The sequence below is a fragment of the Acanthochromis polyacanthus genome, chromosome 23 (genome assembly GCF_021347895.1).
Source record: "Acanthochromis polyacanthus isolate Apoly-LR-REF ecotype Palm Island chromosome 23, KAUST_Apoly_ChrSc, whole genome shotgun sequence".
NCBI classification, from domain to species: Eukaryota; Metazoa; Chordata; class Actinopteri; family Pomacentridae; genus Acanthochromis; species Acanthochromis polyacanthus.
Window position 1 is genome coordinate 2,719,161 of NC_067135.1, and position 23,549 is coordinate 2,742,709.

At 41.9% G+C, this 23,549-nt stretch overlaps 2 protein-coding genes across 2 annotated transcripts; both read right to left on the reverse strand.

The window, feature by feature from the left end:
• Positions 1–921: 921 nt before the first annotated feature.
• Positions 922–5,474, reverse strand: trmt10a (tRNA methyltransferase 10A). The gene is made up of 7 exons (XM_022203467.2): positions 5,051–5,474; positions 4,083–4,242; positions 3,918–3,989; positions 3,774–3,848; positions 2,975–3,124; positions 2,795–2,900; positions 922–1,871 (listed from the first exon to the last, which is right to left on the reverse strand). Exons 1-7 carry the CDS (start codon positions 5,230–5,232, stop codon positions 1,684–1,686), a joined length of 933 nt encoding a protein of 310 aa, XP_022059159.2. The 5' UTR covers positions 5,233–5,474; the 3' UTR covers positions 922–1,683.
• Positions 5,475–11,266: 5,792 nt separating this feature from the next.
• c23h4orf54 (chromosome 23 C4orf54 homolog) lies at positions 11,267–21,685 on the reverse strand. Its single transcript, XM_051944197.1, is given in 5 exon segments — positions 11,267–11,390; positions 17,086–17,256; positions 17,323–17,567; positions 17,570–17,843; positions 18,024–21,685. Coding segments are annotated over 5 exon segments (4,218 nt in total). The 5' UTR covers positions 21,534–21,685; the 3' UTR covers positions 11,267–11,372.
• Positions 21,686–23,549: the final 1,864 nt, after the last annotated feature.

Consider the following 23,549-nt stretch of genomic DNA (forward strand, 5'->3'; position numbering starts at 1 on the left):
ACGACTGATTAGGGACAAGCAATTCTTACCGCTCGGAAGCTGAGTTCAACCACGACTTTCAGCGCTTTCCGAGACATTAGAATCTTCTGTGAAAATGAACCGACAAGGTTTTAGCTTCTACAGAAGACGACGTCACGTCAGTTTACCTTGTTACCATGGATACCACAACTTCCGGGTTTAGATGCGAGAAAAGGTTGATGCTACAGGTACGGACCCGTACCCGTAGCATCTGTACTAGAGGTACGGACCCGTTAAGGTCACTGAAGAGCTGGCGCCGGTTAACTACTATTTGCTGATCCAGTTTTCAGCTGATGTTCACTCCAGACAACTTACTGGTTAGGAGGAAGCCTGGAGAAGCTCCAAACCAGACTGTCTGCCCCTACAGTAAAACATAGGGGGGGATCAGTGACCATCTGGGGTAGTTTCAGTCTGGGTGGAACAGGGACAATGAACCAGGTCATGTTTGGGGCTACTCTAGAAAACAGTCTTCTTCCATCAGCTGGAAAACTCTTTCCTGCCTCCAATGACTGGATTTTCCAACGAGGTAGTTAAAGCCTGGATGGAGAACCAGAACATTGAACCATGCCTTGGTTCCAATGTTGGCAAGACGCATGGCTGCAGTCATCAGAAACAATGGTTCTGAACTCCTGTGTGGCTCATGGGACTAAAACAGACAGAAAAGAAAACATGGAATCCTAAAAGCTGTTTATGGCAGAACAATGCCACAGCTATTGATGGAAGAACTGAAGGGATTTTGGTTTTTAATCAAGAAAACCATTAAAATGTCCGGTATCAGCTCTTAAATTAAACTTCCATGAGCTATTTTTGTCGTTATCATTATATTTGTCCAAACAAACGAACCTTTAGTGGTACCAGGCATTAAAATGAACAAGGAATTGAAGAAAAACAAGAGTGGCCTAGTGATGTTCCATGACTGTATTAGTTAAATCAATCCACTTTGTTTTTGTTTTCATCCAAATTCAACTTAGCATGTCTATTCTGTAAACTTTCTTCTGTAATTGCTTAAAACGCTCCACGTGTCTTTTTTTGATCACATAAATCAGTCCTGCTTCTCTTATCCAGTCTAGACGACTCTAATAAATGCTTCCTCGCTAAAAACATTAGAAGGTTATGAAAGGTTGGGTTCTACTCACTCACTCCACTGTGGGCAACAAACTATTTAAATACACCTAAAACATGAACAGAACACTGTATTCTCTCATAACTAGATTGTTTCTCCAACAGCAAAGCAAAAATAAAATAGTTTCTCGTTGAATTATTATGATATTAAAGCTTTTACATTCTAAAGATTGCTTGATATTCCATCAGGCTCCTCACAGATTGAATCAACTTCCTTCTTTTTTTTAATATTGCGCCTCAAAATTCCACAATGTCTCAGAACAAATATAGTTAAACATTCTCTTTATGTTGTTTGAACTCCATTTGGCACAATTTCAGCTCCAAACAAACAAAACGATTTGGTAAAAATGATGCTGCTGGACGTAAAAACAGCCTGAAGAAGCAAAACATTCATCAGCAGTCAAATTAACTTATGAGTCAAACATTTCAATAAATATCAAATTAAAAAAAACTAAAAGTCTGAAACGGTCAAGAAACTGAAAGTTCGCTGTTTCAAACACAGCTTGCAGCGTCGATAAATCTGCTGGGAGTTTGTCCGAAGCGTTAAGCTCTTTTCTCCGTCGGCTCTGTGGCGTCGGGTTCAGAGTCAGAATCTGAATCTTCCTCCTCTTTTTCCTGAGCGTTGGTTCCGTCCTGGTCCACGGCCACGGCTCCTTTCCTCTGAGGCAGGACGGTGAAGAAGGCCTCCTGCCAGCTGCCCTTCTCCAGATAGGCCAGGATGATCTCAAACACTGAGGAGGAGGGAAGGTAAGTCTACGTAAAGACATCCAACTGAAATGACTTGAGACCGATACACGTGGATGAGTAAGTCTGCGATTAGCTTAAACAGCATGTGTCTCTTAATGCAGCTAGCAAAATGTCCGCTTTATGTGGCTAATTTCTGTGTTTTACACTGAAAACTAACATTTTTCAATCATTCATGTATGAATCTGTTTCTGTGGAGAGCAGCAGGGAGCTCGTTAATACAGTTTGTGCGTCTCCTTGTTTTCCTAAATCTCTACAAAGGAAATAGAGTTCAAAGTTAGCATTCCTCATAGCAGCAGCAAAGAGTGGCATATTTGCTGATTTTGACTGTTGTCTTCATTTACCGTCAAAGAAAAATATAGTTTCCTTGTCTGACAAAAATCCAAAAATTCAGCAAAAAAAAATCCCCAAATTTCTGAAAATTTGCAAAACCTTCAGGAAGAACATTCCAATAATTCCTTAAAAGTTTTATTTTTTAAAAATCCCCCAAATTTGTCAGGAAAATTCTTATAAATAATTTTAAAAAATGAGTAAAAATTTTCCCAAAAAATTCCTAGAAATATCTAAAGTGATTCCATAGATATCAGCAAAACTTCTAAGATTTTCTTGAAGAACATTGACAAAAAAATCAACAAAAATCCAGTGAATTTTGCTGGTTGGTTGAGGAATTAAAGCTGATTCTACGTAACCTTCTCAAAATTGAAAGTGACGAGACGCCTTTGTGAGAAATGTTCTTTCCTGTCAGGTTTTACAGACAGCAAACAGGATGAACCTCACCTCAGTTAGCAGTCAGCACAGGCTCTGAATCCTCCTCAATCTCAACTTACTGTGTGTAAATACAAAACTAGAAAGGTCTCAGATTCTGTGAACACTTTCAAACACCCTGTAGCGGTCTTACATCAGTCCTTACCGTGGTTCACTGCCAGAACCTTCCGACTGTTCATTCTGACGAAGCTGCTCAGAGGAAGCTGGGCGTGTTCGATGCCGAGCTCCTTCGCCCTCTCGAAGGTGATTCCCTGCAAACCAAAGCCAGGAGTAAGAACCAACCCGGTGGAACGTCCATGTTAGAGCAGCGTGAAGCCAGACAGACCTTGTGGTGGTTGTGGTCCACCAGACCTCCGATCACGTAGGCCTTCTTCTGGTCCAGCTCCTCCAGCACGTTGGGAGAGTCTGAGGTCAGATACACCAGGTCCTCTTTGGCCACAACTTCAGAGTAGTGTTCTGTTTTAATGCTGATATCCTACACAGAGAAATGTACAGTTAGACATACAACACAACCCTTCAAAATAAAAGCACAACATCACATCAGTATGTTTTCAACCATCCCGTCGTCTTGCAGGTTAAAATTGTCCCGTTTTAAGGTTTGAAAATGTGGGAAACAAATAGATTCTCACAGTGAAACTTCTGATGTCCACATTTTCAACATTTTTGGGAAATTTTGTGGTGGAAAAAAAAAATGTAAAAAATGTTTCTTAAGAACATTCACATAAAAATCAACCAAAATCTAGCAAATTTTGCTTGATTTTGGTTGATTTTTATGTGAATGTGCTTAAAAAATAGATGTTTTTGACATACATGTAATCACTTTAGATATTTTTAGGATTTTTGGGAATATTTTTACTCATTTTTTGAAAATATTTACAAGAATTTTCTTGTCAAATTTGGGGGATTTTTTTAAAAATAAAACTTTGAAGGGATTATTGGAATTTTCTTCCTGAAGGTTTTACAAATTTTCAAAAATTTGGGGAATTTTTTTGCTGAATTTTTGGATTTTTTTCAGACAAGGAAACAATACTTTTTGGGTGTCCATAAATCAAGACAACAGATAAAACTACCTCTTGTTTTTAGGCACACTAAAGTTGTTCTAAGATGTTTTTCTGGTTTCTCACCTTCCAGTTGACCCATCCTTTATCCTTTTCATCCATGCTCTGCTTCAGCTGCCCTCCCAGACTAGTGAGATAAAACTGCAGAAGCGAGAAGAGAGGTTATTCAGCAGGCCAACAAGAACCAACACCGATGTGTCAGTGACCGACCTGCACCGGATGTAAGGCTCGTCGGTTCTCAGCGTAGCACCGCTGGATCTGTTTGTGAAGCTTCCGAACATCCTGAAAAAGCAACAACACGATTGGTGAAGAGAGCCAGTTCCTTGATCCCTCTCCATTAAAACACGTAAACATGTTGTTCCTCGACCCGGCTACCTTGATCAGCATGATATCGTCAAAGCTGCAGTCCACCACCATCCTCAGGGAGCTCGGCGTCACCTCTCTGCGTGGACGTTTCCTAAAACTCTGGCTGTCTCCTCCCTCCTCGTCCTGCCTCTGTAGCCGACGCTGCTGCTTCCTCTCCTTTCGTCTCTGCCTGCAGAGGACACAAAACAGCTGCTGTTTAACGCTGTTCCGACTGTAGAAAGTGCTCACTTAAAATGAAAGGAGCTCCGTGTTGACACACTTAGAGTATTGTGGCTGTTTAGCTAGTAGAGCGCCATCATAAGTAAGTCTTCTGTGACGCTCGATGCTAAGTGGCCGGAGATTTCATCTTGTAGATGAGTTAATGACAGAATCACTATGAGCTACTGGGTGTTTGTCTCTGTCACTGAGGCCGACGTCACATGACCATGTTCAGATAAATCAATCAGGACACAGATGGTGTCAACTGAATTCATTTTGAGTTATGGGTTAGTTAACTACAGACAGATACGGCAGCCAACTATTGGTGATGGGAACTGTTCAAAATCTGAATTCCTACTTCTGACTTTCTTTCTGTGTTTGACATGGAAATAGCACAGATTATCTCATGTGGATAGCAAATTTATATAACACCATTATATTTACTCAGAAGCTGGGAGTGCATGAACGGTCTTGTGTTCGCCCTTGCAGAGCATTTTATGTACTTTGTAAATGTCTGAGACACTGTAAAGTTATTTGAAGCAGCTTTACAAAGTAAATACTTGTTAAGTTAGGGCAAATTTTACACTTTCAAGTTTATAGAAACAAAAAACACAACCAAAATTGTTTTTTTAACCATTTATGACCTTTAAATTGACAGATTTTTGAATGGAGTTTGGCAGGACAGAGGCTGCCCTGTAAAATAACACTATGATGCTCTATTTAAACTCCACAGCATGCGCTATAAACAAACATTTGTAGTTAATGATTAAGATACTTACTTCCTTAGCTCCCTTTCGTCTTCCCACTTCTGCTGCTTCAGAAGCTTCTTTCTTTGCCTCTTGGACAGAGTTTGGTTCTCAGCTTCTCCGTTGCTGATCACAGCCTTCTGACTGCTCTTCTTCTCTCCGTTTTCATTCTCCTGCTGGGCCGGAGCCTCACTTTTCACGCTGTCATCTGCCATCCGAGCAGAGTTGACTGATGTCCGGCTGCTAACGTCAACTAGCCGTTGCTGTTAGCACGAAGCTAACTGGCGGCATTTAGCAGCCAATTAAAACTCGTCACTTTATAAAGTCACGAAAAACTAAAACTTTTCAAAGCGTTTCGTCACTCAGATAGCAAATCAAACTAAGACAACAAACTAAAGCTGCTCAACTCAGCTACACATTTCCACATGTTGTATTTTGGCGCAGTAGTGACGTCATTTAACCGCGCCGGATGTATTCAAACGTCAACAGAAGTTTGACGAAATTTTTGTATATTTTTTCTTTCTATCTAATTTTATCTGGGACGAATCACAGCGGCTTCTCGTTTTCAGACAAAAACACTCATTTAAATTTTATTTTCGTGAAATATGAGTTAACTTCAATGCAAACAAAAGTAGCTTTCCTATAAAACGGGTGTCAAACTAAATTTATGCGGAGTCTGATTGAGGCTGGGCTACTTCAAATATTCCACAGGAGGTTTTCAGTTATTCAAAAAACACTACAGCTGATGCAGCTTTCATCACTTCCCAACACTAACCAGATGAATAAAGCAAAATTTGCATCAAACAAACCTGGTCCACCCCCTCAAGTTTCAGCTACTTGGTATGGTCTTTTGGTCCATTGCTAGCTCTAGTATAAAAGCCTGGTGCTCACCTGAAGCTAACCAAAACAACCATACAGGCGTAGAAGGTAAGAAAGGATTAGTACAACCTACCTCTCTTTAGGTAAACATGTTTCCATTTGATGTGGTTACCGGTTTTTACCAACACTCATGGTTTGGTAGTCTGCAAATACAGCCATCAATCATAAGCTTCCTTGTTTCTTTAGCCATATTTGTGAAGTCTTAGATCTTTATTTAAGCTTCTGTGAAAAGTCTTTACCATGTGGAGCCATGATGTGGAACCCATAGGTCCAAAACTGAGAAAGTTCTTGAGTTCACAGCTCATTTAACACCCACGTTCATGCATTTGGGCTAGCTAGAAATCACTGTTGAGCTCAATTTAGTTAATTCCAAATTATATAACCTGCTTCACATGATGTCATTTCCTCCATAAGAAAAGACTGGCTAGACTCCAAGGCTTTCTGAGTTATTTAATATAGTGTGTGTGTCAAGTGTGAATTTATGGCATGTCAGCAGGTTTACTACAATATCTTTACAAATAACCTTCTATTTTAATTGTACTCAGTTGTGTATATATAATATTTAGAAGACTCTTTCTCTAAAATGCCATGTGGTGTTTGGTTATAGGCGGCCATGTTGATTTTAGGCCTGAAAACAGCAAAAATGTCAACTATGATGCAAAAAGTCCTGCAATTATATATTGACCCAGTTGTTGAAATGTGATGCATTTAAGTGACAATGCACTCATTTTTGTTGTTTAGTGTAAATGCTAAATCCAGTTTTGATGCATGCACTGTCAGCCCCATATGAAGGGTGTTAATTTCAGGATGCGGTGCAAATGAGCGATGTGTGTATGATATGGCTCTGGGTGGAATGGAATGCAGATACACTGGGATTAAATGCCTCTGTGGGTTTACAATTAGAGCTCTGCAACACGAGCCCACCTCCACCCCCTCATAACCCAGTTACGATAAGCACCCTCAGCCGGCAGGGAAGCCTTTAAAAGCAGACTGCTTGTTTAGCGTACGTTCTAGCATCGACAGCGCTAAGCTGGTGTTCTGAGTGGGATTTGCATCAGGAGATATACACGTTAAATGGAGTTCAATGGGAGGCACATACACTGAACTGAACTCTAATGAGACATCTTTGACTTCTGAAGTGAACAGTCCTGACAATGTATACACACACTACCATTCAAAAGTTTGGGGTCACTTAGAAATGTCGTTATTTTTGAAGGAAAAGCTGTTTTTTTTTCAATGAAGATAACGTTAAATTAATCAGAAATGCCGTCTGGACGTTGTTAATGTGGCAAACGACGATTCTAGCTGATTTTTAGTGGAACTGAAACTGCTTTACACAATAGAAGACAAATAAATGATAAACAAAATCCCCAAAGTCTCCAGAAATATGTTAGAAATGCAAAACTCAATAAAATCAGACTCTTATCAAACGTTATTATCAATAAATCTCACTCATTTGGTCTTTTTGTCTAATTTGGGAACCAAAACCACAAAAAGATGCAAAATTACCATTAAAAACTAAAAAATCGCCACAAAAATGATGAAAAATTATGATGGAAAGATGAAAATTGCTTCAAAAAGATGCAAAATTAAAATGAAGAGATGCAAAATCACCACAAAAAGATGCTAAATTACTAGGAAAAAGATGTAAATCACCACTAAAAATGCAAAATTAAAATGAAAATATGCAAAATCACCACAAAAAGATGAACAATTAAAATGAAATGATGCAAATTCACATATTTTCTGTGCTCATTTAACACTGAGAACAGTCTAACATGCGATAAAGACACAGCGAGCTTCTGAAAAATACAAAAACAAGAGTTTGAGTGGAGTTGTATGCTGATGTGTTGAATAGTAGTTCATTGGTTGCTGATCAGTAACAGGGTAGTACAATAAAGAACAGAAGGTGGTTGGATCAAGAGGTCTGACAGACAGCAACAAATAAAAGACTTGTGGATAACAGTGAGAAATGGAATCAAGGAGTGGCACTAGATTTGCAAAAGGGCTTCATGTTTATTGCATTTTCACAATGCAGATTTAAAAACGGCATCCAACAAAACCCACTGCAGCTTTAGGGACACAATTCTGACCCGACACTGTACATCTGCAAAACAATCAAAGTGAAAAACCTAAAAACATTCATACTTTAAACAAAACACTGTACACTTTTCGTTGCTTCATGTCTCTTCATCCATATAAAATCTCCCACTGTAGGTTCACCACTTTACCTCTAAAACATCCTTCCTCTGAACAACAACAACCCTACTTCCTGTTACCTACCAAAAACAGTTGCCGTCTCTCTGATAAGTTCATGCAGTAGTTTAAAAGTTTCTACTTTAGACTGAATCAACAAAGTCCCAGAATCCCTCGATGAAGCGTTAAAGCATCACATCCTCTAATGGAAAAAAGTATTTACACGTACAGTATGCACAACTTTACTCCCATCAAATAGAAGTAGAAAAAGACCATCATCATGCACGTTGAAATCTGCTGTAATAACCACAAAAAACGGTAATGGATGACTTTACTACTGTGAATAAAGCCCAGGAAGTTCAGAAAAACAAAACAGGACAGACTTTAAAATGTAAATTAATGGAAAAAGTGGATTATTTGGGGATTTTTTTCTGAAACGTGCACAGTTTTCGAAGACTTGCACCAATCAGAATCTATGAAGACTGAAAATGAACTGAAAAAACTGAAAATACTGACATGGTATTTTCAGATTATTATGTACTATGTGGTAGTTTTATTTTGGCAATTAATGTATTAAGTATATTTAACGGACTTAAGTCGGTGCACACAAACTGTGAAAATATATTTAGACAGCTATCTACTAGGCATTAGCTATCCCTAAAGGTAAACGGTTTAAAATCAAGTTTTTTTTTGATGCCTTGCATTAGAAAAAGGCCACTGCAGTCCAGTTACTTTAGGGGGTGATTGACTTGTTTGAAAAAGGGTTAACAGACTTTATAGTTCATATAAATCCCAAATAAATTCTACTTATCAGAACATTTAACTTGCATGACTCCTCAGCTGTTTCTATAGCAACTGATGAGTAAATTGAAAGAATAATTTTCTCTTGTCGATGGGGGGGGGGGGGGGGGGGGGGGGAGTTTGCTCCTTTGTTTTTTTTTGGTAGTTGTTTCTAGCTTCTTCTAGTCTGCTAACCCATCCATCGAGCCCCACCTCCTCCCTACATCAACACTGTGGCTCAGTACCAATGTCACCTGACCATCAATAGAGGGCGCTGTCACTCACTTGAAAAAAGTGATGATGTTTTAGGGATGCTGCTGTGTTGATAAAACACAACATTACATGATAGCAAAGGAGTTCTATTTTATTTCTCAGAATGTTCTTTTCTGAGAAATAAAATAAAACTTCCTGCTGAAAACATCACTGGAACTCTGTGGAACTTTCACAGAACATTTTCAGAACCCAAAAAAATCTAGCTGGGTAAAAACAAAACAAAAACAAAGAAACGGTGTCCTCACATCTTAAGGTCCAGTGTTTTGTTGACCCATCCATCGAGCCCCATCTTCTCAACATCAACTTTGTGGCGCAATAACCTGGCCATCAATAGAGGGCGCTGTGACTTGAACATGCATCTATTGGCAGTACAGTCATTCCAATTACAGCATCCTGACTGAGTTAAACTGAAATTTTTGTTGATTTCCACTTTAGTTAGTTTATCTTCACATGAGCCAGTTTTTTGGCGGGAACAAACTGAAAATGAAGCGGTTTTCTCCCGCCAAATAGATTTTTTGCGGGAGAAAACCACTTCATTTTTAGTTTGTTCCCGCCAAAAAACACTTAATTTAGACATTTTTCAAAGAAAAGTATCAAAATACTCCACAATTTAGTCCAAATTAGCAGAATGCAATTGTGAGGAAATAACATTTAAACCCTAAAGAGTTACTACAGTTTGGAAAATGTAAATTAAAATATAAAATATTGTGACTCATCCCATAAAACTCAATAAGACATGTGGCATTCTCTCACAACAAACACACCAACCATTCTAAAACAGCAAATGTTATAAAATATTGTTTTTTTTTTCTAGCTTAACTGCAATAAAGTGACACAATTCAAAATAAAAGCATGGACTGTCCAGCAGATCCACAGTGAGTGAACGCCTATGTACAAAACAATACCTCAGTGTCATCATAATGTGTTAGAAACAATGATACAAAAAGAAACTGTCATCAAATGGAGCTAAAGAGGACATCGGTATGACAATTCTGTAGCTGCATTGCTCTTTAAACCTTTTTTGTGGAGGGAAATTGTATTTTAACAAGAATTACACGTGTAAATGAAGTGCCAATGCAAAAAAAAAAAATGCACATATTTCTACATTCTGCATACAAATTCATAGTCTCAAGTACATAACTGTTGCTGTGGATTAAAAAAACTTTCCTTCTGTGCATTTGAGGATCTTAGTGCGGCTCTTAAAGTCACCAGCTAGCGGTGACTTTAATCCTGGACCACGTAATCAAACACAGATGGAACCATGTGATGCTAGCGGGGCCTCCTGTCAGCACTGTGCAGCATCTTTCATATGAGTGTGCACATTTTTACACACAAATTTAGCTTTTTGTGCACAAATTTAAGGTAAAAATGTACTTTTTCCAGTGCACACCACCTCATTTAAATTTGTAAATCTTCTCAATTGTGTGAAAACTGTATTTGAAATATGCATGTGATGTTTTTACACCATTTTACAAGGAAAAATAGTGCAAGATAAGATCCATAAGTGAGAGAATTTAGATCCATAAAGAGGCTGAAAAGTCCACAAATGCGCAACAGCAGTTTTGTACTTTAAAAACTGACATTTTTTTACACTGCAGATCACTTCATTTACACATCTAAATACTCACATGCCAATTTCTTAAATTTATGTTGTATTTCACTTTATATTTTTTTTGGCTAATTTTATTCCTCATGTTTCATTAAAAAGGCCAGTTTGACTCCTGTATGGTCAGGAAATTATTCTATTTAATCAACATGATCATGGAGCCTTTAAAGAATCTAGTATTATAAATGATGTCCTCTTTAGTTTTCCATTTTGTTCACAGATGATCTGACTCCTTAGTACGATCATAAAAATTAATTAATTGAGGTTGGTGAGCTAATTATGACATTGTCGTTAAACCTTTGTGCATTTTATTGAAATAACTCACAAGAAATGGTTAACTGGCATATTTGTTTGGCTGCATACTCTGCATATTTGGGACTTAATTATTAAAATAAAGAATTTTCTACAATTAAACCCGATTCGTTCGTGCTAGCAGGTCTACTATACAGACCTGTCAAAGTGTTTAATTTAAATTTTTTTTTACAGTGTGTCGACAAAGCAAGAAATCCAAAACTTGTACAAGTTATAAAAAAGTGAAACAAAAATGTCCTTTTATCCAGAGGCCCAAAGACAAAATAAAGTGTGAAATGACGACGAATCCAAACCCAGAGCGCCTCAGCATCAATTCAGAGCTTGGACCTGTTGGGAACCAAGAAAACAAGACAGGTTCTAAGTTTTATTAAGCACAAAAACAGAAAAAATAATGACTTCCAATGAGCAAATCTATGTTTCCTCGTGCAACATGCTTTGGCAACTCACTAAGATACAGTCTGTTAATAGCAAGACTTTAGAAAAGAGACACTCAAGTTGTCATTTTATGTCTTTGATTTAATAATGCTTTAATATGAGGCTGTATTTTATACCATAATAATGCCAGAAAACTGGAGAAATATGACTGTAGAGGGGTCAATCTTTAATATTTACTGAGGAACACAATATGTGGCTATTCTCCTGTTTTAGACTTTTATTCCACAATGAGACCTGTAATGAAGCAATATTTACAAAAACACACCCTGACTGTATAATTTATCCCTTCCTCTAGGATGCCCAGTTCTTACTCCATAGCTCCCTATAATGTTGTTTCTGTCACTGTAAATATATTGAAGTACCAGCCAAAACCAATATTTTATTTCATATTTGCACGACAAATAATGGGCTGAGTTGTTATTGTTTCATTTGTGCACATTTTCCTACCAAGAATCCCGACGTTCTAAGAGAAAAAAGCAGTTTTCTGGCTATGTAAGCATGTAAAGAATCAACTTTATGTAATATATATGCAATATATACCTGCATGATATGATGCAGAATTAGAAAATGTATGGAAGTCTATTAGTGACAAAATTATCAACCAAAGACTCATTTATTCAAGCAGCAGTTCTTTCTACCATCTTATCTTTGACGCTTTAAGAGGTCATCATGCGTACTGTTATGCATTTTTAGTTTGTTTTGTTTAAGAACAGTTCAGAGTATCTAGATTTTTCATACTTTATTATGATAATACTTCCAGATTTTTTATGGGCCATTATGTCAAGCAAAAAAAACTAATCTCGTATTATGTAATTGTTGTGTTTTACATGTATCTCACTGTAAAATAGTACTGCATATTACATAAAAATGTTTGAATTTACCTTGAATTTGATGTAAATCAATAACTATTTAGCAACGACGACACCCAAGTGGGTGTGGCTTAGCAGATATGGAGGATTGTTGGCCTCCATACAAACTTTTTTGTTGTCAAGTTAAACCAGAAGTAGGATTATATGTTTTTAAATGTAAAAATTAGACACATACTACAATGATACAGCTTTGCTAGCTACCAAATAGTCGACACTCGAGTGTGATTCGATTTGGTTTTTGAGCGTTAGCTGGTGAACAAAAACCAACATAAGAAAGTTAATTAAAAATTTGATTTATTTCAATTTACTATACCCTCATCATTGGAATTTAAGAACTGCTCAAAATTTTTTGTAATCTTTTTCATATTAAACATTAATTCAGTTTGACTTGATTGAAAATGATCATCAGTGAGTCTTTCAGCATCATTAGCTAACACAATGTAGCATTAGAACACAGGAGTGATGGTTGCTGGAAACATTCCTCTGTACCCCTATGGAGATATTCCATTAAAAATCAGACGTTTGCAGATAGAACAGTCTTTTACCACATTAACAATGTCTACACTGGATTAATTTAATGTTATCTTCGTTGAAAAAAAATGCTTTTCTTTCAAAAATAAGGACATTTCTAAGTGACCCCAAACTTTTGAACGGTTGTGTTTGTAGCAATAACAGACTTCTAGATGTTCTAATCAACTTGATGACCATCTATCTCCTACATCTCTACCTTCACGGAGACTTTAAGTGGGGATATCTCCAGTGGAACAGCGTTTTCAGTGTTGACGAAGGGAAAAAGCTTCTCGGTGACGGTCACCGAGAACGTGTGCATCACCGTCTTCGTATCCGGATTGGAAAATGTCACCTTTTGACTCGTGCAATCCAGATGTACTTTGATCCTCTGCAGCGGCTGCTTCACTGGGAGGACTTTGTTTTTAATCATCGGTGAGAACACTCTATATTTCCCGTCGTGGAACCACATGCTCCAGTATCCGGTCTGTATTTCTGCCATCCTCTGGACAGACTCCCCGATCACGCCCACCGCCCAGTCTGCATTGTTTCCGACGTCCACGATCCAGCTGTGAGTCCCCGAGTCGAAGCCCTCCGAACCCAGGACGGTGAAGTAGTCCTCAAACCTCTCCGGGTTCTTTGGAGCTCGGCACTTCTTTCCTTGATGGATGACGACGGTCAGATCTGGAGACAGCCGAAGGTTTGGTTCTGCAGTGTTCAGGTCCAGGATCACAGGAGAGTAGGAGACCTTGTGCTTCATCTTGTTCCAGACCTTAAAGCTCAGGTTGCCCAGATGTTTGGCCACATCGACGAGAGCTCCAGATTCCAGCTGTGGATCATCCGGTAGGGGGCGCTGTTGGATCCTCCCCACTGCGGTCATGTATTTGTGCAGGAAGGCAACATCTTCGGCTCTCAGCTCCTCCTCTGTGGCTCGGATGGTTTCTTCCACAGCCGATATTTCCCTGCTGAGATCCTCAATCCTTGTCTTCATCATCTGGCTCTTCTGCTCCTCTTCCTTCCTCACAGCGTAGATCCTGGTGGCCTCCTCCCTTTCTAGGAACTGGTGCAGTTTTTCAAACTGCTCCTGGATCAGCTTCTCGGTCTGCTGTGCTTGTTCTTTAATTAGTTTTGCTGAATCATTCCAGATGAGTTTCACTTTATGAAAATGCTCCAGTTTGTCCCGTAAGGGTTTCAGGAGATTCCTGAGTGCCCTCCTGTAGTCCTCTGCAGCTTCATCGATCGGTCCGAACCTGTGGTAGGAGTGGGTTTTTGAATCTCGACAGACGACGCACACCGGCTGCTGATGATCCAGACAGAAGAACTTCAGAACCTCAGAGTGTAAACTGCAGAGAACCTCAGGCCTTGAAGAAGCTTTCTGTTGTTCCTGGATGAAGGCTTCGCACACGTTCTTCAGGGACAGATTACAGGGCGGGTCGCTCTTTGAAGATCGTCTTTTGCAAACCGGACATTTGTGAATCTTCTTCTCCGACCACCAGCGCAGCAGGCAGGCTTTACAGAAGCTGTGGCTGCATGACAGCATGACAGGATTTCGGAAGATGTCTTGACAGATCGGACAAGAAAGTCGATCTCTGCTTTAAAAGTCCCAGTAGCCATTCTTAACGGAGACTCGACTGTTGTTTCAGTGGATGTTGTGAACAGTTTGTCTTCGCTCTCAACAAACCAACTGGTGTTTCCTGCTCAGTGACTGATTGACAGATGGGTGGAGATTTTCAGTTCCTCTAGATGCTAAAATAAGAAATCTACCAAGCATGGATTTTTTTTTTTTAATTTTCTTTGCTTCCTGTTTGGGAACACAAACTGACAGTTCAGCTCCTATCTGGTGCAGCAGAATTTGATTTATTGAAGATAAAGAAGAGACATGCAGCTGAACATTTCAGCTGAAAGGGCAGAGCTCCGACACCAGGCTCATGTTCAATTATTGTCACCATTATTAATGAAAAAGTTTAAACAGGTTTTCTGCTACAACATGCTGTTACAACATTACATTTAATGTATATCGGCTCCAGATATCCCTCATCAACCTTCCTTTATTGCCGATAATCAACATCGGTATCGGCCCTAAGAAACCCATATCGTTCAATCCCTAATTTTAACCCTTTAGCGTAATTTGGCTTCAACAAAACTACATCAAATTTTGTGATAAAGTGTATTCTGTAGTTTCAAAATATTTGTTTTCTTATGATTAACAGTGTTTTGTAGTTGTACATCTGTCTCTATACACTCTTACATTCTGCTCTTGCCGACAAGCCACTGCCCACTTTGTTCTGACGTTAACAGACTTCCATACATTTTGTGGCATTTACTAGAAAGACCAGCACAGCTTTTTAATGCTGCCATGTAAGGTACCACCTAACCAGCTGCATGTTCTCTCAAAACTGACTTTAGTATCAAGATTTCTGTTACAAATCTGTCATTGTACGCTCTTAGATTTTGCTCTTGCAGACTAATTACTGCCCAGCTTATTCTGACATTACTAGGCTTCCATACTTTCGGGTATTTAACAGAAAAACCTGCAGAGCGATTATTTTTTCCATTTAAGGTACCACCAAAGCAGCCACATGTTCTCTAATACAAAACTTAATTCACAGCATATTTCTGAATATGTATTATTAATTTTTTTTTAAAGATTGTGTTTTTAGCACACTTTGGGTCTCCGTAAATTTTTTCAAGTTCAAAACATCAGTTGTATTTGTAATTTCTGTTACAAATCTGTCACTGTGTGTTGGTAGATTTTGCTCTTACTGACAAATCATGCTCTTTTTTAAAAAAATTTTGACGCTGTTGGACTTCCATACATTAGAGGTATTTCGCAGAAGGGATTGGACAATAAAGCCAAGCCTGCCACATGTTTTCTCAGACTTAAATTCAGTTTGTTTCAACATGTTAATTCTTGCAAACAATTGAAGTTCTCCCTTGATAAACATAACTGTGTTTTCTGTCACATTTAAAAGACCTTTTGGTCTCTGATTCCCAGCTGGCTCCTTCAGGGACTGAGGTTGGTTTTTTTTTTGGTTTTTTTTTAACTGATGCTTTTAAGGAGGCTACATGACTGTTTCTGGTTGATTTGACTTCCTCCAGACACCATTTTTCCATCTAACCTCGCTGTTCCTCCAGACTATCTGTTTACTTTCTCAGATGAAGGGGAACTCCGGTGTGCAGCTGAGCGGATCTGCTGCCGTGTTTATGTAACTGCTGATCACAGTTCATGTGAACCTTCTTCTCGCCCTCTCACTGCTCCTATAAAAAGCCGGCTGACCCTGCAGCGACTCGGCCCTGCCAGCCGGATGCTTGATCTCCGGCAGCAGCTGAAGCTCTTCCTCGTACTCGCACAACAAACGCACACATAAAACACACACTACGTCAACACACACTTCCATCTTATAGCAGTACAATCCTCTGTCTCTGCTGTGAGATCAGAATTTACAACCTGTTCAGCTGCAAACTTTACAACCATCACGTCTCTTCCTTTATTCGTGTTAAACCTGAGTGTGTGATTGGTTAATTCAAAACAAAAAAGTAAAAAAAAACAACAACTTTTTTTAAGGTTAACATGCATATTATGAGTACTTTTTTATGATTTACTACTTATGATGTGTAATTTAAGAAATCAGGGAAAATCTGTTATAGAATGGCAAATTATTCCAAAACTACCGTAAACGTCTCAATTAAAATGAAGGGAAATCTAGAATCTATGACTATTCACAGCAAAAGGCCTCAGTTGTACGCTTTACCACCACATTGCATGTTTTATTTTTTAATTTCCAGAGATGTTAAATCACAGTTTATGATGTGTAACGTCCTCATCCAACTGATGTGATGCTTGATTGTGAAATGCAGATTAAATCTTTAGTTGTCCAGTAGATATTGAGCCACTTAAAGGTTCTTTTTAAGGCAGATAAAGACTAGATACACTGTGATCTGTAGGTTGTAAACGATAAAATGAGGCATAATAGTGTTGAAATTGCACTTATTTTCTTAAGAAATTTCAGGTTGTTCATGTTTTGTAAAAAGATACATACAAAGGAACATACTTTTTTGCACTAAAACAGCAGGAAAAAGTTGGAGTTGTTGTTATCATGCTGTGATTTAACTGGTCCGACCCATTTGGGATCAAACTGAGGCGAACTAAGATGAGTTTGACACCCCTGATTTTAAGGTTTTGTTGCACACAAACCCTGTAAACCACTCACCTGTCCACTGGAGATGACATTCATCGGTGGCTCCACCACGAAGCTCATGGTGGTCCCGTCAAACGAGGGCGGGGCGATGATTCGAGGTCCTTGCTGGGAGGTGATTGCTGATAACCGGCTGCTTGATGCCGGACAAGCCATGCGGCGGCCTGTTAGCGCCACCTGCTGCTGCTTAGCTCAGACGCCACCTGAGGAGACTTCCCGGTGTCATGTAGAAGGGACTCTCCATGTACATGCCCTCTGTCGGCGCGTTTTGTCCACGCTCTCTGCTCTGATGCACGACATCTGCGACTGCACCAGCGTCCGGGCGGGTATCACGGATGGCGACATGAAGCCCGGGTAGATCATGTAGGTGTGACCGTACGCACCCGGACTCAGGGCCAGAGGCGAGATAGGCATGGGGATGGGAGTCATGGGAGGCTGAGGCATCGGCACGTCCACGTATTGGCCGGTTTCTGGATCGAAGAGGCGCTTGGTGGCCGGTGCACTGGCGTGTCCACCAGGTAGTAGCTTCCAGTGGTGGGATCCAGCAGCATCTTCCTCTGTGTGGCCTGGAGGGGTCCCAGGGTGGGGGCTGGGGTGATGGCTGGGGAGAAGCAGTAGACCTGAGGCTGATTGGTGGGCAAACCCAACGGCATGGAGTGGTAGATGGTGGCCGGAGGGATGTCCGGCGAACGCGTCTCCATGACGATGCTGGAGCGTTTAGGGTCTGGTTGTGGTCTTCCTGGCTCCTGGTGGCGATCCGAGGTGTCCTGAAGGGGTGTTTAGGTTCGGCTGGGGGGCAAACGTGTACACCGACGTTTTCTCAGCAGACGGGGGCGGTTTGCTGCTGCTCGGGTGAGGTTTTACTGGAATGGTTAGGTAGTTCTCGTTGTCGGCCGACGTGCTCGAAAACTCCTGTGCAAACCTGTCCACCTCCCGTGATTCCACCCCACTCAGCCTCGTCTGGCTGATTTTTTAAAGACACAGGAAGTTTGGGGGACTTTGGGACAAAACTCTTGGTGCTGAACGGTTGCTGTGCGATGGCGTTCTGCTGGGACGTCTTTGCGGCGGCGGAGGCCTTGAGGGTGGAGCTCAGGCTCAACATGTTTTTGCTTCCTGTGGTGCTTGGGGGCCTGAACGGACTTAGCAACCAGCCTGTCGTCACGGCCGCTGGACGTCTGAAGGGCCCTGAAGAGGTCTTTGTCCTCCCGCCTCAGCAGACCGGTCGGTTCCTGGAGACGTTGCCGGCGGCGTCTTGTCGGCGTTGGGGTAGGATCTCTTCTGATCAGCCTCTCGATGCCGGAGCCTCTCGCCCCTCCGTCCTCCTCAGCTCCTCCGTGCTCCTCGCTGGCGAGCAGTGAAAGAACATGGCTGTCCATCAGGGGCTGAGGCTCGTTCTTCCGTTTCCATTCGTTCTTTTCAAACACATAAAGCTGCTCCATGGTTTTCACAGCAGCCTGGAGTTTTTCCAAAGCCACCTGGTTCGCCATCTTGGACTCCGGTTTCTTTTCTGTAACTTCTGGTATTTTTTCTTGCCTCTTTGAAGCTGCTCTACTTTCAATTCTTAACCCAGTGTTTTCCTCTGAGGCGCCTATGAGTGCCCTCCCTGCCGCCCTCTGCAGTGCAGCACCTTTAGCGCCCTCTGGTGACGACCTGTCTGCGTCAAACGGCTCCTGTTTAGCTAACTCCACATTTCCAGATTGTTTCCCATTACTGTTAGTGTTCACAGACTGGCATTTTATCACTATGGGGGACACAGAGTTGGGGTTTCTGTGAGACATTTGCTTCTTTTGCTCTGCCTGGCTCTCAGCAGGAGCAAAGCTGGGTTTGTGTTCGTTGTTGTCCAGAGAAACAAAATGATATGAACTTTTCACCAGTTTACGGACGTCTCTGACTTGGTGGATCGGGGTCTGCAGCTTCCCCTTATTATCTCTAATGTCTCTCACCATGAAATGCGGCACTTTATCCGAACACTCACCCTTCAGAGCCGCAGCCAGAGCCTGGCATTTGAAGTCATCCGTCCTGATGAGGCTGGTTGCGTTACAGCCTATATTAGGAGCGCGCAGCTTGGAGACGCCAAAAGGCTCCGTTTTATTGTCCCTGACGCTCCTTAAGTTAATTTTGATTTCCGGAGACTTCGATGTGGCCACGCTCCTGGAGTCTGCGATGTATAAAGTGTTGTCAGAGCGCAGCTTTATCCCGCCTCCATCTCCACATGGAGAATAATTCCTGCTCTGCAGCTGCTGTCCGACTTCTCCGTCACTGGACACCAGTTGGATACTTGGCACAAACAAATGCGACATTTTAGTGAGTTTGCTGCCTCCTGCTGCGTCCTGAACCCCCTCTCCCTCTCTGTCGTTCCCTGAAGGCAGCTTCCCCTCCGGAGTTTTGTCGTTTTTATGATCCTTTTGAAACTCTAGCTCCTCGTCCTTCCAGCATCTGAACGCGCTATTTTGGCTGCGAAGCAACGTGCTTTTGGACGCTTCCAATGCGCCTTTTTTAGTATCGATTCCAGCTTCATTCGCCTGCTCCAAATTAGTTTCTGGTGCAGGAGCGGCCGCGTCGCGTCTCCGGGAGTCACTCCTGGTATCACATGAGCCGCTGTCCACGAAGTCCCCCAGCTCATCCACGCACATTATGGCGTAGTCCGAGCTGCTCTCTGAGAACTTGGAGCTCTGTCTGTGCAGCTCCCTGTTCGCCTTGCCCCTGTGGCCGTCGCCCTCCTGGTGCGTAAAGCTCGGAGAAGGCGCCCGGTGCGGCTCACTGATCTCCCCTCGTTCCATCCTGCGCTCCTGCTCGAACTGCATCTTCTTGGAAATGACATTTTTGATGAGGCTGGAGGCGAATATGGCCTTCTTGTGTGTGCCTTCCATGGTTTTGCAGGGCGACTTGCTGGCCCCTCTCCTCTGGCCGCTTAGCAAACTGTTGGTAACTTCATCTGTGGAACGTGATCCCGCTGCGTTTTGTGCAAAGTTAGTGCGTCTTTCTCCCCCAGACATTCCCGATTTGACATTGCAGCGGAAATTCAGCGTCTCCGTGAGCCTGATCACCCCACCGTGGCCCACCTGACCGAATTTCCCCATCAGCTCTATTTTCTTTGTGGACGGGATGTGGGGGTTCCCGTTCAGGGTGAAGATCTTGCTGGTGGGCGGTTTGATGCTCGCCAGTGCGACGCCTTTGTACCCTCTATTGTCTATGTTTTGATGGGAAACCACACTCTGGTCCAAACCCTGAGACACATTCACGTTGCCATATTTCAGGTCTACAAACGTGGACCACCTGTTTATCCCCAGGCCATGCTCTGACGCAGAGGACTCGCTGGAGGTGCTGAAATTAATGGCATCAAAGTAGGGATAGGCCAGGCTCTTGAAAGCTCTGGCTGTCAGGTTGCGCACCTCCTTGTCAGCGTCGTCCAGCTCGCTGACAGCGCTGGACGTGCCGCTGGAATACTCGGTGACCTCTTTCCCCCTCAATTTGCCGCCAAAGTGCAGGCGTCCGGGCGCGGCTATCAAACACTTCGGCCTGTCACACAACGTCTCTGCCTTCCCATCAACTCCCCTGAACACATAGCGGCTCACGTCCCCGGAGCGCCTGGCATGATAAAGAATGTTTTCCTGTTCTTGGATGTTGCTAGGGTCATTTATAGCTCGAGAGGTGGTTCTGATTGACAGGTGGATCTGCCCCGCGCCGTTGCCACCGCAGTGCTGCTGCTGCTGCTGCTGGGGTTTGGACGCACTCTCATCTGAGCTGGCGAACTTGGCCACGTCGCTCAGATCACTTTCAAGCAGAGTGCTGACTGCTGCTGCTGCTGCTGCCTTCTCCCCCACCGCCCCATCAGCGTCAAAAGAAGCGTAATCGACAAATGAGTACACCTGGTTGTCGTCCTCAACGTCCCAGCTGGTGGACGAGCCCACCCCGAGGTCGTAGTCTCCCTCGCTGTCCGACAGCTCCGACAGCTGGATCTCGTGTGTGGTAATGTAATGGGACTCATCCTCTGCTACGCACGGGACGCAGTCATCAGAAAGCACCAAACTAACATCATCATCCTCCTCCTCATAGTCCTCAGACTCACTTCTGCCCCTCACATGATTACCCCCGCTGCGTAATTCCTCATCTTCCTGTGTGTTTCTGTCTGTTTTGGGTACCTGTTGCTGCGTAATTACGCGCTCGCCTTCAAAATCCTCCGTCACATCTTTTCCACTTTCCTCAACTTTGGCTTCTTCTTTCTTTTCCTCTGTTTTAATCTCCAGCTTCTGCTTCGGTTCCGTTGCGCGCACAGCTCCGGCGCCACTGTTGCTAATCAGAACAGACATTTGTTTTCTCTCTCCTTCTATTCTCGTCTTTAAATCCACCAGCTCCAAATCCACATATTTCCTCTCGTCCTGTTTCTCCGCCGCTTTCTGGAGCAGATCTTTCACCTGCCGGCGCTTCGCCGACGTCTGCACGCTGCTTCGCTCGGTCTTCATGGCTGAAGTGGCAGCTTTGAGCTCACATTTGGCGTCAGTCGGAGGTGAAACTGCAGAGATGGAGCCCCCCAGGCTTCCTCCGTGCCTCCGGCAGAGATGGAGCTGCTGCAGAGCTCAGAGTCCGGCCAGACAGACTCCGATGACACCGAGGCGCTCCAGACATTCCAGCTCACCGCATATGAAGTCTCTAAAAAGGACCAGAGACATTACTAACCGCTGTCTAGGGCACATGGTTCTCAAGCTGGGGTTTACGGACCAATCGGGGTCGTTGTCACCCCCCTGCGCGTTTAAATACCCATTACACTTTATTACTTCTGTTTCGTTCAATACACAACTTTTATAGCTGCTTTTTTATCACCACAGAAGATCTTCCACCATCTAGAAAAAAGTTCACCTTAAATCTCAGGTGCATTTTTTTTAACCATCAGGAGCCAATAATAGTTTATAAAGCAACATATTCTTATCATTTGGTGAACAAGAAGATCTAAGCTGGTAGGACTCAGGTCATTGTATCACCATGTTCTTGCAATTTGGCTAATAGGAAAACACAGATGTGCTCAGTTGTATCTGACTGTTCATGAGAGGAAATGCTTCTAAAAATAATGCAAATACTGACAGATGATGCAATTTTTAATCCTACTTTTTGCACTAGTGCAGCTCCGTATCATCACACCTCCACCTCCGTGTTTCACTGAGGACTGTGCATTCACTGTGGAAGTCCTGGAAAAGTTCACACCAAAAAAACTGAAACTAATCTGAACCAAACAGATTTATCTTCATCTGACTAAACAGGACTTTTGCATATATTTATCAGCAGTCTTTTACAGTTTTGTGCCAAAGAGCAAACAAGGGATTTTTTTCTTGCATGCCATTTATGGAAGAGTTCTTCACTCTGTAAGAACTGTCACAAAAACTCTAATTTTTTTCATTCATAAGCCCTCTTCTAAGTCTTTATCTGTTAGTCGCAGTGCTTTCTGTGGCATCAGGTAAGAAGAATGGACAGGGGAAATCACATTTATACATAACCATCATAAAAACACATTTTTAATACATGTTTTATACATTTATTTGTAAACATTTTTGACAAATAAATGCTGTGACATTGCAGAAGCTTATTGAAATGATGCCACAGCAAATGAGTGAAATATTAGAGTTTGCAGCTTTTTCTTTGATGGGCGGTGTGGATTTGGATGTGATACTGGTTTGACTGCAGCTTCACAGTTCATAACATCATGAACACATCCTCCACATCTCTCGTCGCTTTTCAAATCATGGAGGTTTAATTAACATGCCAGCATTTTAGGGCTTTAGTGTTTTTTGGGCCCACAAGAAGTTGAATAAATTTACACTATTAGCTTTAGATAAAATTGTCAGAACACTTTAACATGAACTGTCTTCATTTCTGCTGAAAGCATCACAGGAAAGGATTTCCAAATGTCAAGTATTAACAGGAGAAATGATCTTAAAGTGTGTCTGTGTGAAATGTATGCAATGGATAACTTGGAATTTGGTGAAATCAAGAAACTCTTTGCATCTAACTTCACCTGGAACTGTTCAGCAACAAAAGATGAGCTGTCCGTGGTGCTGAAGATTGGCCAGGATCTCTTTCATTTCTTCAGACACACACTCACTGTGTGTTTTAATGAAGTCTGTTCCAGCCCATGGAGTTTTAGAAGACGCCAAACATTTGGCTGAAACTGGCTTTGCATGCGTTTGTCAAGTTGAATTCAGGAGGTTATGAAATTTATCTAAACATCTGAGCAATTTCTCTATGATCTGTCTCTGACATGTAACCCACATTTAAGGAAGCATAGAGTCGGCTCACCAGTGTTGTTTTTCCATTAACAGTTTTAGGCTTTGCTCAAAGGCAGAATGACTGCAAAATGAGTTACTTGTTGGCAGCGTTTCATGTGCCATACGGAACAAATCCTGCAGCTAAATGTCTGCGTAGATCAGTCACACAACACGGGTGTTTTTCACCTGTTTGTTTTGCAGCTTTGTTTGGATTCAGGTTTG